Genomic DNA, 18,338 nt, shown 5'->3' with positions numbered 1-18,338 from the left:
ACTGTCAATAAAAAATGTTTTTGGCATTGTTATTCTATCACAAATTATGATAAATTTACAACTATTTTAGAAATCATACCTAAAATAATTTCTAATTGATTGACAAATCGTGCAAAAAAAAATAAAACCCTCATCAAATTTCCGAAAGTTTTTTAATGTATTTATTTTATAATCACGAAATATTATAGAGCACTTTATGACTTCTACACTTTCAATTTCCATTCTAAATTTGAATGAAATTTTAAAATGATACTAATAGAAATATGCTTTATTTTGCTAAAATTATATCTTAAATTTTGTAAAGAAATTTCTAGGCTTAACTATTTTTTAGTCTCTCAAATTATGGGATCTATTTTTTTAGTCCTTTAAAATAAAAATTTGCAACTCTTTTTAGTACCTCCACCAAAATTTAAAAGACTAAAAAATACAAATTTTGATTTGGAAGACTGAAAACAGACCTAATTTAAGGTACTAAAAATATACCAAATTTTTAAGATTCATTTTCTTGACCAACAACTAAAAGTGTTACCTAACTTCTAAATATATGTACAATGTTACACTGCCCTTAAAGTAACGTAGCCAAATTTACTACCATTCTATTTACCACGGTTAGACTTTCCACAACTTATTGACATTCTTAATTAGACATGGCACTAACTAACCAAAGGGGTTTGTCTAGCTGTCCTTAAAAGTAGCGTGCCATTCATGTTCAATCATTAGCCCAAACACGTAGGGGAATTATTTCCCCTGAATGTACATGGCCAATGAAAATAGTAGTTCTTAAAATGGCTCGCAAAGAAACTTGGTCTCAATTGACACGAGCTTGGTCTACAATTCTACATTGACAATTTGTTCTCAAGCTAGGCCATGAAAATTGCCACTATATTGATCAACATTTCTTTGTTACTACGGAAAGGAAACTGGAATAAGGCACTGCAGAAGTCATATACAATGGAAGGTATCAACATCATAATCAACAACAAACATGGCTACTCTTCAAAAATCTACCATAAAACTATCAAGTAATATCCATCAGCATCAACAATTTCTAGGCATGTCCACCAAGAATAATCCAGGGGACTGAACAAGAATTTGCATTCATGTATGGTTTCATGTCCTCTTGATCTTTGAAAATGTTCCAGTTTCAGAGAAATACGTGCTTTGAGTTCCACTACCAAGTTGGTGTGCATGAGCCTGTGGATTTGACAGCTCAATCCCCTGAAAAAGAATATATAAATAATTCAAAAAGAATGCAAAACTACAACAAAAGAAAAACTAATTATGGTTATTGTGCTAAAAGTGTTATCAAAATAAAATATTCCATCATCCATGATAAATATCAGTTAAATGAATGATATGCATTAAATAAGAAAGAACATATCTATGTGCTATCCAATATAAATCCTGTGAAAGCATATTGAAATATAACAACGCATTTCAGGGATGAAAAAAGAGACAGGAAAAAGTCACAAAAAGTCGTAGTTTTTAGTCAAAGTCGAAAAAATTGCACCATAACAACAACGAATAGCAAATAATTATGCAAACATCCATTAGATAGCATATTGTGATTACTCAGGAACCTAACCTACCCCAAAGCAAGGTTAAGAAATGTCTGCTTCTACCAGAAAGCAAACACTTATCCCCATACATGTTGGTCACTATTTTATAATAGGATTTCATCGAGAACTAATGTGTTTAAGATTACTCTCTTGCCTTGTGAATTACTTGGTGCTTCTCATGTTTAAATTATATCTCACATACTAAAACAGATATTTCCAATTTCAACCTCAATTTACTGAGCAGGCCCTGTAGAGTTATAAGATGCCTTAGGTTAATGGTGAAGGGAAACCACTAGATTTGCTTGATCATTGTGCACTGTGCAGTCAATCTGTCACGCGGCATCTCTTTTCTCTAATCACACAAAATGAGAGTTTCATTACAAATTGGCTTTTAAAAGGAGAGGGTTACAAGGTTTATGGAGTTGGGTAAATGGGCAAAGTGCCATTCAAAACACTCAAGGGGAGACCGAAGGAGTTGCGCAAATGGGTAAATTACTTTTCACAAATCAAGTAATCATAAAAAGCGTTCAATTCAGCATGTGCTAGGAAATGGGGTGAAGGTAAGTCATAATACTATCAATCCTGGATAGCATCCAGCCCCAAAACACTAGTTACAACTATTTTTCATCAAAGCATCTCATCTCAGAATTCTGATAACATCTGAAGTTAATTGTTGACAGCTGTATGTAAATTTAAATTTCAAACAAGGATCCTAGAAGATTTAGGCAGTTAAAATCAAAATCAGATTATCCAAATATGATTTGATTTTATTCTCCTTTACTCTTGAAGATTTAGTTAGTTGACATCAAGATCAGATTATGGAAATCTGATTTGATTCTCCTTTATTTTCTTTCTATCATTGTATTTATTTTGTAATCAGGGTGGTAAGGATATCACCTAGCCATCTCTGTCTATATAAATCCCTCATGTAATTACGATCAATGTACAAAAAAAGATCGTTTTCTTCTCCTAAAATTACATAAATAATCAGAAATCACATTCTTAAAGCTTAACACGTTAGTCAATAACAACAAAATTCAAGAAATTAAATAAGTGTAAGCCTCCAAGTGAATGAAGCTACAACTGCTTCAAGGATGACCATTGATGTTAATTATTAAAAAAAGAAAAGGCAATCCAAACAGAACATACTGAGGGGGCGGGCAATAGAATGAGGACTTAGGTCACATTCACACAAAAGAAAAAAGAAACAGAAGAGCAACAGAACAAGAGCAGAGGAAGGGCACAGGCCTATCTAAAGACTTTTATGAGAACTGAAAGGGTAGAGGATGTGCAACAATTGACAGGACAATACATAGTGTGTGCCTGGACTTGACTGGAAACAGCACTGGCAAGAACTGAGAGTTGATGGTCTGTTGAGACAGGTGAGAGAAATGCATGTTGCATGAATAAAAAATTGAACAAGGTTTCTAAAACTCATCACAGTTGTGCTGCTATAGTGCCACAATTGCAGCCACTATGGAAGCTACTGAAAACCACTCTGTTATACTCCACAACACCACTATAGCACGCTATTGACTACTATATGTCATACTCTCAATGAAGGTGCAGCAAGGGCAATGTGAACTGTTTTATCAATTAACCCGTAATATGGTGCAACAAACCCAGTTTCCATTGATTGAATGAATGAAAATGAACAGAAACACAGGGTGTTAATGATTCACATGAGAAAGGAACATGCATTGGGTATTTTCTTGTAACTTCCTAGTCTTGTAGCAGCAAGGGAGAGGAGAAAGTGATAATGGCATTCTGTTAGAGAAAAGGGGAATATAATAGAGGAGCAATGAGATGAGAGGGGTATGCAAGATTTCAGTTGAGGAGTGGGATTTGGCAGGAAGCTAGCAGGTTCTGCAATTTTCCATTTTCAGTTTTTGTAGTGTCTGATTTTCTGCCATATCAAAGAGCTTTTTCTATTAAACTTACAATGTTATCTAACCCATCCACACATGATCCTCCGTTCTCACACAGATACATCCCATATGAAAAAATTGGTTCAACTACATCCCCACCGACTTACTGAAAGATAAACAGAGGAGCAAAGGACAGGAGTTGATAGGAAGAGGAAGATAATGACTCAACACTTGAAAGATTATGTTTAGTGATTTTGGCACCAATTCCATTAGTGGGTTTCTGCAGCAGTGCTCTATTCTGTTATGAGCAGTAGTGCTCTATGCTTATGTAATTCTGTTAGTCCTATAGTGCTCTCTATTAGTGCCTTAGAGATTCTGTTATTAGCTTTTGTCTTGTAGCAAACGCATATGACTATATATACTGGAGGTGTATTAACAGAAGGGATATGCAAAATTATAAGGAAATTCCTCCCCCACTATCTTAAGCTTCTTCCTCCTTCTGTATTCTGTGCTTTTATCTTTGATGTTCATAACAGGAGTTCACCATATCAAATTAATAATGATTTCCATTAAATTAAGAGGTTATCCAGCTAAAAATATGCTGCCAAAAAATGGGGAGGAATAAAAATAAATGAAGTGATGAGAAATACACAAGAGGTACAGACTGTGTTTATGCAACCTAAGAAAACTAGAAATATGCATGTCAATGCAAAGTTTATAACAATCCTCTCTCCCAGCTCCAGTAATAGTCAAACACCTATATATCTTCTTGCCCACCTTGTAGCTGTCTTATAAATCTGTAGCAATAGCAGTAGGGAAGTAACCCACTGGTTTCTGTCGCTAAATTTCCTTTTTAGCTTCTCATGCTTTTACAATGGTTCCATTCACAGCTTCCCATAACCATCTTGTGCAAAATTGACAACTTTTATACTAATTATGGTCCTAAAGAGCAGGAGAAAATCTACAGAAACAAAGTGCACTAACCTGCACTGGTGTGAATGCAAGACTTGATGTCAAACCAGAGGTAGCACCACTGCTACCATAATTCTTTTCCTTGAATCTGACAAATGAAAATAGTCCATCAGAATTGTCATTCTGATCAGTAAGATAAATAATATGATATAGACAAGAATGATAATTTAGCATCTTGCAACACAATCAAATAACTAGAAAACAATAAGATATATAGAACTAATTGACTAAAAGCAACAAGAAGCACTTACTTTTTAGCAACTTTTGCTGCAAGTTTGCTTTGACCAACAGACACACGAAGCTTGCCACTGCCAGCCTGACCAAGCATTCCATAGCCCTCACCCAGACCATCTCCTATAATTCAAAAGCATAAAAATATAAGAAAATAAGGAGATTGACATTTTTACATTTAAGTTTCCCAAGGATTTCATACTTAAGGAACTTATTATGTTAGAAGAGCAATTTGACTAGGCTTGTAATTGCTTTACCCTCTTACTACCCTTGTAATTTGACCTGGATTATAGACATGGACTATTATAATTTAGAAGCAGAATATCCTACCTATTGTCCTATTGTACTAGTTTTTATACTTGTACTTCCAAAACCAAAAATTGCTATTTCAACATGTTTCTAATTTTCATCTTATTTTTCACTATTTTTCATTTGTAAAGGCAGCCCAACCTAGGGTTGGCTGCCTTTGGCTGCCTTTACATTCCACCCGTTTGAAACATTTTGATAATTTCCACTTGAATATAAAATATCAGAATTTCTTAACCTTTGCATCGTTAATTTCGCTCATGTATATTTGGTGCATCAATTATTAGTATAGTAGGAGCAATAATTGTTAAGAAACAGACCAGAATTACCAGAACAAAAATAGAAACAGCTAGTTATCTTCTGTGCTGATTCAATATCAGAGTAAATATAAAGATCAATGGAATCTCTGATGTGTAATACAGATAAAACAAATCACAGAAGATAACTAGCGGAACTACATATCAGAGATTCTCCACTCCTCTTCTTTACTAACATCCTAACAGAACATCGCATTCCTTTTACCCCTCTAATCCTTCACATTCCTCATGTGGTCCAGCTTATTGGTTCATAACATAGTTTTGTATCACTCTCACAACATCATAATTATTCAAATTCTCACTACTGTATATTCTCTTTTTCCCCATCCATCCAATTCCTAATTCCCTATATTTTTAATATAATAAATATAAATCACAATAATAATTATTATTACTGCATATTCACAATAATAAATATGAATGCACGCAGCAAAAAAATGAATTGCGAAATGTAAATCAGACCAGGACAAGTGAAATCTGGTAAAATTACCTAATGAACTCTCTTCTGGGACTCCAAATTGCATCCTATTGGCTAACTTCCTCATGTCTGTTATTGCATACCTGACAAAAGAATCAACAGGTCATGAAAAAAAAAAACAAAAGCAAAAGGCATAAAGAAAACATACCCTCAACCCTGCAACTAAAAAATACAGTACAAATAAGTTTAAAGAATGCTAACCTTTCCTTCATCTTCCTAAGACGACGACCACCTCTCTTCTTTTTAGGCTCAGAATCTGGAACTGGAAGCGGTTTTGGTTGCTTAGCAGGAGGGGGCTCCTGCCACTTCTCAATTTTTTTGTGAATCTCATCCTTGAAAGCCCTTCCAGTCTTTCCAGATGGATCCCCACGTATTGAATCTACTCGGGCTGCAAGTGTAGACTTTGCAGCCAGGAGTCGGCATGCTCGCATCCTTAGAGAAGGAGGAGTAGTCTGAAATATTTCTGTTTGCTCAAGGTAACCTACACGAAATTGAGATGTTGCTGTGGAGAACCCAGCAAGATTCTTTTTCTTGGCACCAAGAAGCTGAACATTACAAGCAGGCATCTTTGCAAGAGATGCTAGACCACCAGCTGTCCCCATGAGTTTAGCTGCAACAGCACTCCCAACTATAGCAGAAAGATTAGGTGCAATGTAGCCCATTCTACTCTCAACGAAATCAAGAACTTTCTTCTTTGCTGAGTCAAGATCAAGAGCTCGATCACAGGCCTCAACTGTCTTACTAAGCACTTCTTCTGGGAGAGGCTTTCCAGTTGTAGTTGATGCTGTAACAGAGACAACCATAATAATAGCCGAGGGTAAAAGCCCTTCTAAATCCACAAGAGTCAGATCCATTTCATTTCCTATCTTCTTAACAACACGAGCATAATCAATCGGGTGATGCACCAGTGACTCAAGCTCCGGAAATTTCAACCGATACTTATCACGAATAAAGTTGTGAATAATAACAATTTCATTTTCAATATCAACTGACAGTGCATTGCAATCCACAATCAGTTGGTATTCAGGATCATCTTCTATATCCACTACCTGAAACAAGACCTCAGACTCCTTTTTATTAAGTGCCTCTTCCACTTTCTGCCATAAAAAATAACATTTGCCCTTATTAACACACCCATGTCAATATATATGTCTGAATAAATAAAACACTCTAGATATCAGAAAAAATGAAACTCAAAAGACAAAAAACAACATTGTCACAACATAAAACAATGAGAGGGACCTCTTGTTGCAACCAAGGTTTTTAAAATAAAACCACGATTTCATCCACAAAACCAAGTTTTTTGGAGTCACTGTGACCGCAATTGCACACAATGACATTGACCACATTTGCCCACAATTTCCCACAACATCAAGGATCACATTGAAACTGCAACCGCGACAGCATTTTAAAACTCTGGTTGCAACTACTACCCAGCTTAGTCAGACAGATTCTAGATTCTACCAAAGTCAATAAATAACACAACAATGGCAACGACAACAACGTGGCCACAATTTAAAACGGCTTACAAGAACGTGATGAGTAACTAACCTGGATAACATCAGTGTACCTCTGGGTTTTCTGCAACTTGGAAACACTGTCCAAGTCATCATAGTTTAGGTTTTCTAGGTCGGCAAGGTCGCCATCGACATCCTCTTCCATGTCTGCGGCATCCACATCGTTATCCTCCTGAAACAAAACAAAATTAGAGCCAACCACCTTCTTCGTAACAAAACCATTTTTCCTTCAAAATTTGCAGGTTAAATAAATAAAATTTAAAAAAAGAGGGAAAAATGAAGAAGGTTATTATATACTGACGGGAATTTCAGCCTCGTTATCAGAGAGTTCATCGAGGTCGGCGAGAAAAGAATCGGCAAGCGTGGCCTGGAATCAAACTTTCACAAAAATAAGAAACCCCAAATCGAAAATTGAAAATGTTAAAATTGAAACACATGCAAAAATAGCATGGGAGTGAAACAAACCATGTGTACGGAGGAGGAGGAGATTGGTGGGGGTGATGAATGGCGAGAACTCCAGAAAGAAGAGAGGAGAACTAAGGAAACAACACAAGTTGGCTTTTCCTGTGTGTAAATGAAAGCGGGCGCGAACGTGATGGGCCTGGCCCATTATTGTTTGGATAAGAGGCCCCTTTCAGAAAAGGGACAAGAGGAGGACCACGCCAACGCCCAACGCCCAACTGAGGGAGAGGACGTAGGTTGCGGCAGCCGACGGTCGGCAGAGATAGTGGTGTTCAACGGAGGGAGGAGGAGGAGGAAAGGTTAAAGGAAAAAATAGAAAAAGAAAAAAAATTAATGTCAATTTAAAAATAAAATAAATGGATTGAATATATTTTTAATTCTTTAAATTTGGATAATTATTTTTTAGTACTTAAAAAAATTATTTGCTTTTATTAGTCTCTCAATTTTTTGAAAAGTTACTTTTAGTTCTTCTTTATTCAAGGTATTTATGATTTCACAATTTGTGATGATTTATAAATGTCAAAATTTATTTAAAAATTTTCTTTTAAAAAATTATTTCTAATTATTTTAAATCACCAACATATTTAGCTCATATGGTTTGATAGTCATTTTTTAGGTTGGTTTTAAAAAAATATATATAGATGTAGAATTGTCACGATATTTTATATACTATTTTGAATTATCATAAATCATTTAAAAAAAACTAAATTAAAAAATTGATAGTAACAAATCATCACAAATTATAACACCACTTATACAAATAATGAAAGAGACTAAAATCAATTTTTCAAAAATTTAAAGAACTAATAAAAAACAAATATTTTTAAGATTAAAAAATTATTACCAAAGCTTGAAAGCCTAAAAACATATTTAAACCATAAATAAATTTAAATGCTCTAAAACAGGTTCTCACTCCCCCAACCTCACCCTTTAAACAAATACTCATCTTCCAAGTAAAATAAAAAAAATAAATCTATAATGAATAATATAAATAATATTATATAATAGATGTAAAACAAAAGTAGGTTAGCAACTCCAAGAATCACTTGCAACCCTTACCTTGCATAAATATGTATTTGTAGTGTGGTTTAGTTTGATTTTTAGACAAAAAGTATCAAACATAAAATAAAAATATTTTTTTGGTTTAGTTAGATTAAATATAACATTAAATTCAAATCAAACCAAATTTAAATTTATTAATTAAACTTACAGCATTATTATATATACTATATAATTTTAAAAATGAATTTATTTTTATTAAATTTTATTTAACATATTTTAGTTAAAAATTATTATTTTTACTTCTATTTAGCATTAATATAAAATAATATTGCCAATTTTTTTGTAACATAATAATAATAATAATATGTTTTAATAATATTATTACATCTTTTTTAACATATGAAATTAAAATATACATTTGATCATAAAGTAAATAAAAAATAAATGGAGACAAAGAATAGCAAAATTATAAAACGGTAAAAAATTAAAAATTATAAAACGGTAAAAAAATTAAAAATTAAATGATGCTCCAAAGAGAGTAGTATAAAAGGTATGTGTGTGTGAGAGTGAAACAGCGCAGAGAAGATACAAAAATTGATACGAGGCTGAACAGAATTAAGAAGAGTGTTTCGTTTCTCGTCTGATGGTCGTGAGTGGTTCCTTCCCACTAACTTCGAAGCGGAGAAGGGTCACCAGCTTTTGTTCCACCGACATGGATGCTGAAACTGCTAAGGTTTCTCTCTTCTGGCACTACACTAATTCTTGTTCTTTTTTCTTGTTTTAATATTTTTGTTTTTAGTGCGATTTCTGGGTCTTTTGATTTATCCCCATCCCTTTGTTAATCTTTTCATCTTCGTTTCCGATCTGGGTTTGGTTTATATTTTCCTTTTCTCTTGATTATTTGAAGATTCCTGTTGTGGGTTTCTTGCAAGTTTTCTTTTTTCATTATTGGGTTTTTGACTTCCTTGGAAAGCAAAGAATTTTTGTTCTTAGCGTTGTCTTTATGTTTTCCCAGTGTTTTTTTAATTGACATTGATATGTACTAACTAGGTACCCAATAAAAAAGCAAATATTCAAATTTTAAGGATGAAAAACACAAGAACTAAACAATTAATTTGTGCTACTCAAAAGCGGGAAGAAAGTGCATTATATATACCCATTCCGTGTGCAATATGATTTGTCATTGACATGGGTGTTGTAAAGTTTTAATTTTGTGGTGCTAGCGTCTGGTTTAATATAGAACTAGTCTGTTAATGATATTTAGCTCGTCTAATTCATCTCAAATTATCATTTAGATATTGTTTGGGACAACTCCCATCTTGAATGACTATATTATGATTTAGAGCATCTAGTTCTGTTCTTCATGTTGTGGGCAAATTGGAAAATATTAGTTGTGTTTCTTTTGCTACCCTTTTCTCAGAATTTGATTGTTAGTATGGTAGATTAATCCACAACCTTTTCTAGATTCTTTCACTGTTCAATCAACCTTGTCTTATAATTATTTTACTCTTAATTGCAAGAAGGTATTCTAGAGGTTACTAATTAGACTATGCACTTTCAACACTGATTGATATTTCATGCCCATTAACAACAGAAACAATCCCACTAAGCAGGGTTGCCTACATGGATCTATAAAAGTCATTGGGTCCTATCAAATACTACCTCCATTCCTATATATAAGAAATGAATACCAGTTCATCAAGACCAATAAAAGTAGTTAATTTGGTTAACTTTAATTACTAATATCATAAATTTGAATTTTATTCCAAAAGTACCCATTGAATCAAATGGTTTAAGTGGTGGTTGCATTTAATGACACTACTCATTTTTTAAGGGATAACTTTTTCCACCAATGAGTATGACTTATCTCATTAGTAGTCTTTACAATAAATAAGGGTATAGAAGGAAATTAGCAATTACTGCATTTAAAGTTGGTCATATGTTTCTTATATTTAGGAACAAAAAAATGTTCCCATTTGTTTTTTGTATATAGGAACGAAGGTAGTACTAAAGTTTCTGTAAAAACCATTTAAATCAAGGTCTTCATTGAAGTTTCACAGTGTTTTCAGTAGTCTTTCTCTATCCCTTTTAACAAGACTGACTATCTTCCCTTTGTTCAACTTTTCATAAAGGGTTTTCCCCTACCCCTTTTAAATCTATGTTTGACATTCTCATCAATCTTCCCATCACTTTGTAATATGGGTTGCAAGATACCTAAGCTGTGTAAGTGTAACTTGTGATATGGCGTGATCTCCTGTTATCACCTATGAGATGTTGTTATCTTGCGTCTTAGTGAATTTGTATTTTGTATATTCTGTCTTATTCCTACACAATGAGAAATCGGTTGATTCCAAAACCTCTCCCCACAACTAACTTTAAAATTTACTCCTTTTCTTGATTCATCAGTGATGAGTGATGGCTATCTCATCCATAATTTGATTCATGCTTAAATAATAAATGCTGGAATTCAAACTGGCTCTTTTCAAATGATGTCTATGAGTGGCATTGTGTAGTTAAATTTACAAAGATTTCCTGAGTGCAGAATGTGCATTATTGTTATCATAATTCTCATTATCAGTGTTATCAAAATTGCAACATAGACTGTGTGAGATTGCATGATTTCATGATTTTTGCAGCCATCTCTGTGCTGGATTGGAGTTAAGATTGTGATTTGGTCTAACAGCACTGAGATAGTCGATCTTACAAGATCGTGAGATCTGCAATTTTCTGAGTCAAACACTGTTGTTGCAAATGGGTTCGGAGTCAGGTTTTGTGATCTGAGTTAAAAAAAAAAAACCAAAGTCTTCTCTCATGTGACACCATTTGAATCCGATTCTTCCAACTTTTCAATCTTGTTCAAACTCATCTCTTCTATCTGTTTGTGTTCTCTGTTCCGATTTCGATGCGACTTCTTTGTTATCTGTATTGGAGCTTTCTCATGGAGTTCTTTGGTCTGGCTGAAGCTTGTTTTTAATTTGTGTCATGCTCAGCTTTCTGTTCTTGGAGCCAGGGCTGACTGAACAAGCTCTGCTTATCTTTTCCTTTTGTATTTGGTTTTTGAAATGATGGTTTTCAAACTGCGAATCAAATAGTGAATTAGAAGACCTACTTTTTGAATTGCAAAATGTACCATATTGTCAATTGTAAGATTCATGATCAGTAATTAAAAATAATATATACATGCTATCAAAGTCATATAAAAGCACCAATTCATGATAAATAACTAAAATACATAAATCTGAGAGCATTTTAACATGGAAGAAACATATCAAAACATCTATATATTAGCATTGTGAAGTCAAATTGCTCACTATATAGTTAATAAAGTAATATTAGTCTCTTCCTTTTTTGTGTGACCCATTTTTCACCCAAGATGCTTAACTGCACAAAGCCCAACATGAGTATAAAGACAGCAACAAAGAGGAAAAACAAGAAGTATAGAAATACCAAAACAGAGGTAAGGAACCACAACTAGAAAAACCTCCAATATTGAATGCTACCAGAAATAAAATAGTTGGAGACAGAATATATGAAGCACATGTACCACTGTAGTGTGTGGGGACTGGGGAGATGCAGAGGACAGAAAAGAAAAATAGGGTTTCTTTCTAAAATGTTTCGTGTGGATCACATTGGAGAGTTTAGAGTGGCTGTTTCCCTCCCTTTTGGCCCAATTATTTTGTATGTATTTTTAGTGTTTTTCAGAAGCTGGATATGCATGACCTGACATGGTTACATGTCTGACCCAGTTGCGAACTGAGTTGTGTGATGCAGAAATTTATTGCAATTCAAGGTTCAATTCAGCACATCGCTGGGAGAATTGCATGTATGATGTATCTAATCGTGATTTTTCAATTTTAATAACAGTCTGAAACTACAAATGGGCTTGTTGAGCCTTTCATTTGAGATGCAAACACTCTTGGATATTTGGACTTGTTAAATCGAAATAGGAAGTCCTCTCTCTGTCCTCTGAAATGATTGTTATCTTTGATCTTCCATGAGACATTGGATTTTTCTCTAATGCATATGTATTATTAATTTATTTATTTGTACTGCTACCAACTTTTCCTAGTTCAGGTTTACTGCTTCTGCACTTCAATGAACTATTTATTCAATGATCTTTCGTTTACCCTTATATTTTGTTGAACCAGGCCAAGCTTGCTGCTGTGAAAGAAAGATTTGGACGAGAGATCCATGTTTTTGAAACATCAGTTGTTTCTTTATCTTCAAAGGCTGCATTATCCAATGGTAATAGCACCTTATCTTAGACAATTCCAAGGCCCTTGAAAATGTTTGCTTGTAAAATTTCAATTGTTGATATTGTTTTTCTCTCAAATATCCTGATTAAACTTATATTTCTTGTTGGTATGTAGGAGAGGAGACTGATGACTTCTATGAGTTTACTGCTGAAGATTATTACAGGCTTTTGGCTACTAAAAAGGAAGGTAATGATGATACTAATCATTCCATGAGCAAAGGAGTAAAATTTATTAACCACATTGTCACCTATTTTCAGGCCCTGTTTCATATGGGGAATATGCCAAATTTTCTAATTTGAACAATTACCTAAATAAGATTACAAGTCATATAAACTTATGCATCTGCATTGATGTACACTTTCTCCATTTTACTCTTTGTTCAGATTTTTTTTCATTTATTGGACAAACATAACAAGAGGGAATAGGCTTGGATGGGAAGTGTAGGAATGGGACAAAGTTACCATTCTGCTTGTTTGGAAGATTAATAAAGCAACAAAACCGAATTCCATTGTCCTTGTGTGTTCCCCCCATTCCACCCCAATTATGGGGAAGTGATATTTTTATCTTTGCGGGGAAATTATGGAGAATTGTTTCGTTTCCATTCTTTTGCCCTCCAATCTATTTTAAATTCTCAAACAGGGGGATTTTATCCTCTTCCCCTCATTTCCTTTCCGTTCCGCTCATTACCAGTCATAAAAATATGTTGTTATTTTTTATTTATTTTAAAAACTGATAATCTAATGAGGTTGAGAAAACAAAAAGTTAAATAACGAGGACAAAAACGATTATTTAGTCAATGGCCAATGTCAATTAACCATTTGTTTGCAGCATTTAGAAGTGCCATATCATACTCTACACTGTTTATACTGTCCTCTACTAAATATATTATTTTCTCCCACGTTTTGGCTTTTTAAATGCAATTGTATATATGTGTTTTATTTATTTATTTACAACTGATGGGTGATAATACTCACTGAAAGGGTGATGCTAAACAGAATTAGTTTTTTTTAACTGTTAGAATACTTCGACAAAATTATCACTCCATGACATTGAAATTTAAATGTATTCAATTTACTTAGATAAATTCTTGAAGACTCGAAAAATCCGAGAAGCAGAAGAGGCAGCTCGTAGGTCAAGAATAACCAAAGTAATGTCTGGCTCCTTCTCTTTGTTGTTCTTAATATTATTATTATAGTTGCAGTTGAGACTGAAAATAGTGAATAGTGTCTGTTGTTGTGTTTCCATGATAACATTACAATATTTAATTAATATATATACATGAGATAATCAGTCTCATGAATAGGGACTAGAAATTTAGAATCAACCTATTTATGAAAATAATTAGGAACAATCAGAAAACAAATCGACCTAAATATGGACAATATTTTGCTAATTATATACTATGATTGCTTGCAGGCTGTAATTAGAGTTCGCTTCCCCGATAATCACACGTTGGAGGTTACCTTCCACCCATCCGAAACAATCCAGAGTTTAATTGATCTCCTCACTAAAGTTATTGCACAGCCAGAGCAACCATTTTATATATGTAAGCATGTTATGGTGTTTAGAATTTGTACCGACTTTTTATAGTATAATTCAAATTCCCTTAACTCATACATTAGTAAGCATGGTCCATGATGAATCTCAACTTCTCTTGAGAAGGATTATAAATTACTAACCAATAGAGGGTTTCTTTGGGTATGATTTGAAAAATAAATCACATGTACTTTTATAATGCAGACACTACTCCGCCTAAGAAGGTGATCAATGACATGTCTCGGGATTTTTACACTGCTGGCTTTTGTCCTGGTGCCATTGTGTACTTCTCATACAATGTCCCAAAAGGTAAGTTCTGTCATAAGAATCCTTTTTGCAGAAGTAAATACCTAAATCCTCCAAAGATTAGTGCCAGAATTGTTTCCAAATTAGTCCGTTAACTATCTAAAATGTCTTCATATTTGTTCTAATGGAGACTGAAGTAGCAATTAAAAAGGACATACTTGGCAACTGTTTTATATCTTCACATAACTAATTTGATGACAAAAATATCTGGAGAATTAATGTTGTGACATAACTAATTTATCATGTGATTATAATATCAGCACTACATGATCTTGAGTATGACTTATTCCCACTTTGTGAGTCTGTAGGATAGTAGTTTTCCAAAATATTCCCCCCCCCCCCCCCCCACTTCCCAATTTTTCATGTTATGTGATACAGTCGAATTGACCTGCTTGATATTTATATAAATTCCACTATTTCTCCATGAGACCTTTTTTTTTGAAGACTTTTTTGAGTATTTGTATGGTCGGTTTTGAAGCCCATTTAATGTTCAAATCCTTCAAGTGTGCAGTTGTACTCTTGTTATTTTATTTTGCAACCGATCTGCAGAAATTCAGTTTTTATATTTATATGTTCTCTTTTGGCACTGTTGATGCATCTATATTGTTGTGAACATGTGTATCCCTTCAAATCTATCATTAACATTGTACTACTTAATCAAGCAAATGCAGTTACGTGTATAGCATTGATCAATATATAAATGACAGTAGCTTCACTTATTTTTCACATAATATAATACAATACCATTGATGTGTATTTTTAATTAATTAGACACTGTTAAAGAGGTTGTGATAAGTTATCTCTCACCTTGTTTGGGATTTAGTGACGACCAGCTCTCTTATATTTTCCTGTCTTATTTAATGTGTTGTGTAGGTGATAGCACAGTGGGTGACCATACTAGTCCTTACCTCCAAGAAGAGATATTGTCTTTGAAGGATTTGCACGATGCAATTGATCAAGGCCAGCAATCTGAGCCTGTAGTACAGTCAGAACCAGAACCTGCAGTGGCAACTCATCCCCATCCCGTCGAAGAACGCAAACCTGCTGAGAAAAAGGTTGTTAAACCAAAGTGGCTAAAAATGTGATTTCACTTTCTTAGACGTCCAGTGATCATATTGTTGCAGCAAAGGAGCTTCACTTGGGCTCTCTTTACATTCATACATATAAATGGCTCATTGAGGTCACTATTCTTGTGGGTTGACATTACATCTTAGTTCAATGTATCATGGCAATGTCCACAAGAACACATCATAGTTGCCTTTTCTCTTCCTCACCCTTGCTTCCTTTTCTTCCTTCTGCTTTACATGAATTTGTAGATAATGTTTGAAAATGTTGGATAAGATTCTCTTGGTGAATGCAACCGTCTCAGAGCGGTTGTATGTGTTGTTTCAATGTTACATCATAGCTGTAGAAAATTTCTTTGATGCAAGCATCGCGGTAGTGTTGTTTGCTTATTAATATTTCTGTCTTTTATTTTTTTTAACCATAGATTGCATTTACAAGTTATATAGTTGAATGGTAGAGTGGATCAGAGAGAAACAACTAGAAGAAAACAGAAACTTGTTTATTGTGAGAATGAGAATTTTACAATTGAAAATTAGGGATACGAAAATTATGGGAAAAATTGGATTCAATTATCAATAAACACTGGTATTCCAGAGACCTGTAGACTCCTATTTTTCCACTAATTTTCTGATTACCCCCATTTACTATACAATTTCCCTTTTTATTCCCTGTGCCCCCAATCAACCAACCTACTGGCTGTTGTTTCCTGCACCTCCAAATCTGAAATGTAAAATTTTATTCTGGATTGATTACAGATTTCGGCTTCTGGAATGGCCAAATCTGGAAGCTAAAAAAAAAAAAAAATTCTGGAAAGAGTGCAGGAAGCAACAGCCCCAACCAATGTATTTTATCAGTTACAATAGAAGGCCCAGGCCCAACTCCAGCTTCAATTCCCCTATGGCCCATTTTCTCCAATTAATTCCTTCTTGCATATACCTTCTTAATAAGAAGGTGAAGCTACCTACGAGGCAATTCCTGAACTAAAAAAATCTGGTTTTGTTTTTTGGCTAGACTAGCAAGGGATTTTATTTTTTAGGTTATTTTATTTATTGTCACATAAGTTTAAGGGTATGCTTACGAATAAAGTGTTAAAAGGTACAATTTTTTTTCTAAGAAATATTTTAATTTGATAATTTTTAATAAAATGAACAAAATGTTGGATTAAAATAATGTTCATATTCTTTTTATTATTAGTGGATAAATTTCATGTTCTAATTTATATATAATTTTCATAATTTAAACCCTGAATCCTAAACAAATACTAAGGGAGAACCGTATAATTTATAATGATCTATTCAGTTCCAGAAAGATTGTCTCTAATGAACTTGTAGAGGATACAAGTGGTCTAATAAGTAAAAAAAAAAAAAAAATACTTTTTTTAAAATTAAATATATCTTATTAACAAATTTTAAATGTCAAATGCAAGTTCAGAAAGGGGCTTGTACCCTTTTCTTTAGTTTTTAACAATTTTGTACTAGTCCTTTAAAAAAAAAAACAAATTTGCTACTTGTCACATGGTAGGTCCACGTGAGTGATGCTTATCCACGCATTTTTTTTTAATGCACAGCACTTAATTTTGGAGTAAAATGAGTTTTAGCTTCCTTAAAATTTAGTAAAATTGATTTTAGTTTCTATGTATTTTTTTTAAAAAAAAATTAGGCCTGATATTGCTAAAATATGGTAGATTTCATCCTTGATTCTGTTTTTAGGACCTAACAAAAAATCAAATATACCACATTCAAAAAGTACAAAAGCCAAAATCATTATTTTTAAAATATAAGGAATAAAATCAATTGTAATCAAAACTTTTGACTGCAATTTTAATCAAAACTTGAAGAACCTAAAACATGTTTTTTCTCATAAATTTATTATATCCTTATTAATTCACTTATTAGTTTGGTGGCTGTCGCACATATTTCCTTAAATATTACTCCTCTTCCGGATTTTGAAATATAAGGAAAAAAAATTAATTAACACCTATAAAAAAAATTAATCAACATTATTTAATATTGATAGTCTCAATAAAAAAAGTTAATTCATTTTTTAAAATATCCTTTACATGAATTACATATGAAAAAAAAGCTATTAAAAATAAATTTATAATTAAATGAAAATATTTCAGAGATACTGTCATTAGATATGAGAGAATTAATTAAAATTTACTTACTAATTTAACACATTGATTTTTGAGTAAATTATACTCGCACTCCTTATGTTTTTTTTTAATTGCACCTGACATCCCTATTTTTTTGCACCCTACAAAAAATTCTTTAATTGTTTAGTTCATATTACATCTAGACTCCTTTCCTCTTAAACACCATTTAATAATTTAATAAAAAATAACCACATATTGGTCACATGACTTTTAATATGAAAATTTATGTTTAAAATACTCTTATCTTCTTCCTCTTAACTCCATAAAAGACATGACATCATTTTCAACTTGAAAATATTTTAACACTC

At 33.1% G+C, this 18,338-nt stretch overlaps 2 protein-coding genes across 2 annotated transcripts; one reads left to right on the top strand and one right to left on the bottom strand.

The window, feature by feature from the left end:
* Positions 1-790: 790 nt before the first annotated feature.
* LOC114400324 (U4/U6 small nuclear ribonucleoprotein Prp31 homolog) lies at positions 791-7,974 on the bottom strand. The gene is made up of 8 exons (XM_028362735.1): positions 7,714-7,974; positions 7,550-7,615; positions 7,283-7,420; positions 5,933-6,828; positions 5,744-5,814; positions 4,651-4,753; positions 4,412-4,487; positions 791-1,218 (listed from the first exon to the last, which is right to left on the bottom strand). The coding sequence occupies exons 1-8, from the start codon at positions 7,714-7,716 to the stop codon at positions 1,111-1,113; spliced, it is 1,461 nt and encodes a 486-aa protein (XP_028218536.1). The 5' UTR covers positions 7,717-7,974; the 3' UTR covers positions 791-1,110.
* A 1,304-nt stretch (positions 7,975-9,278) lies between these two features.
* Positions 9,279-16,268, top strand: LOC114398158 (plant UBX domain-containing protein 1-like). Its single transcript, XM_028360317.1, has 7 exons — positions 9,279-9,445; positions 12,861-12,957; positions 13,083-13,154; positions 14,048-14,115; positions 14,385-14,514; positions 14,709-14,813; positions 15,684-16,268. Exons 1-7 carry the CDS (start codon positions 9,356-9,358, stop codon positions 15,893-15,895), a joined length of 774 nt encoding a protein of 257 aa, XP_028216118.1. The 5' UTR covers positions 9,279-9,355; the 3' UTR covers positions 15,896-16,268.
* The last annotated feature ends 2,070 nt before the right edge of the window (positions 16,269-18,338 follow it).

This window comes from Glycine soja, chromosome 19 (genome assembly GCF_004193775.1).
Source record: "Glycine soja cultivar W05 chromosome 19, ASM419377v2, whole genome shotgun sequence".
NCBI lineage: Eukaryota > Viridiplantae > Streptophyta > Magnoliopsida > Fabales > Fabaceae > Glycine > Glycine soja.
This window is presented reverse-complemented; position numbering and strand designations above follow the sequence as displayed.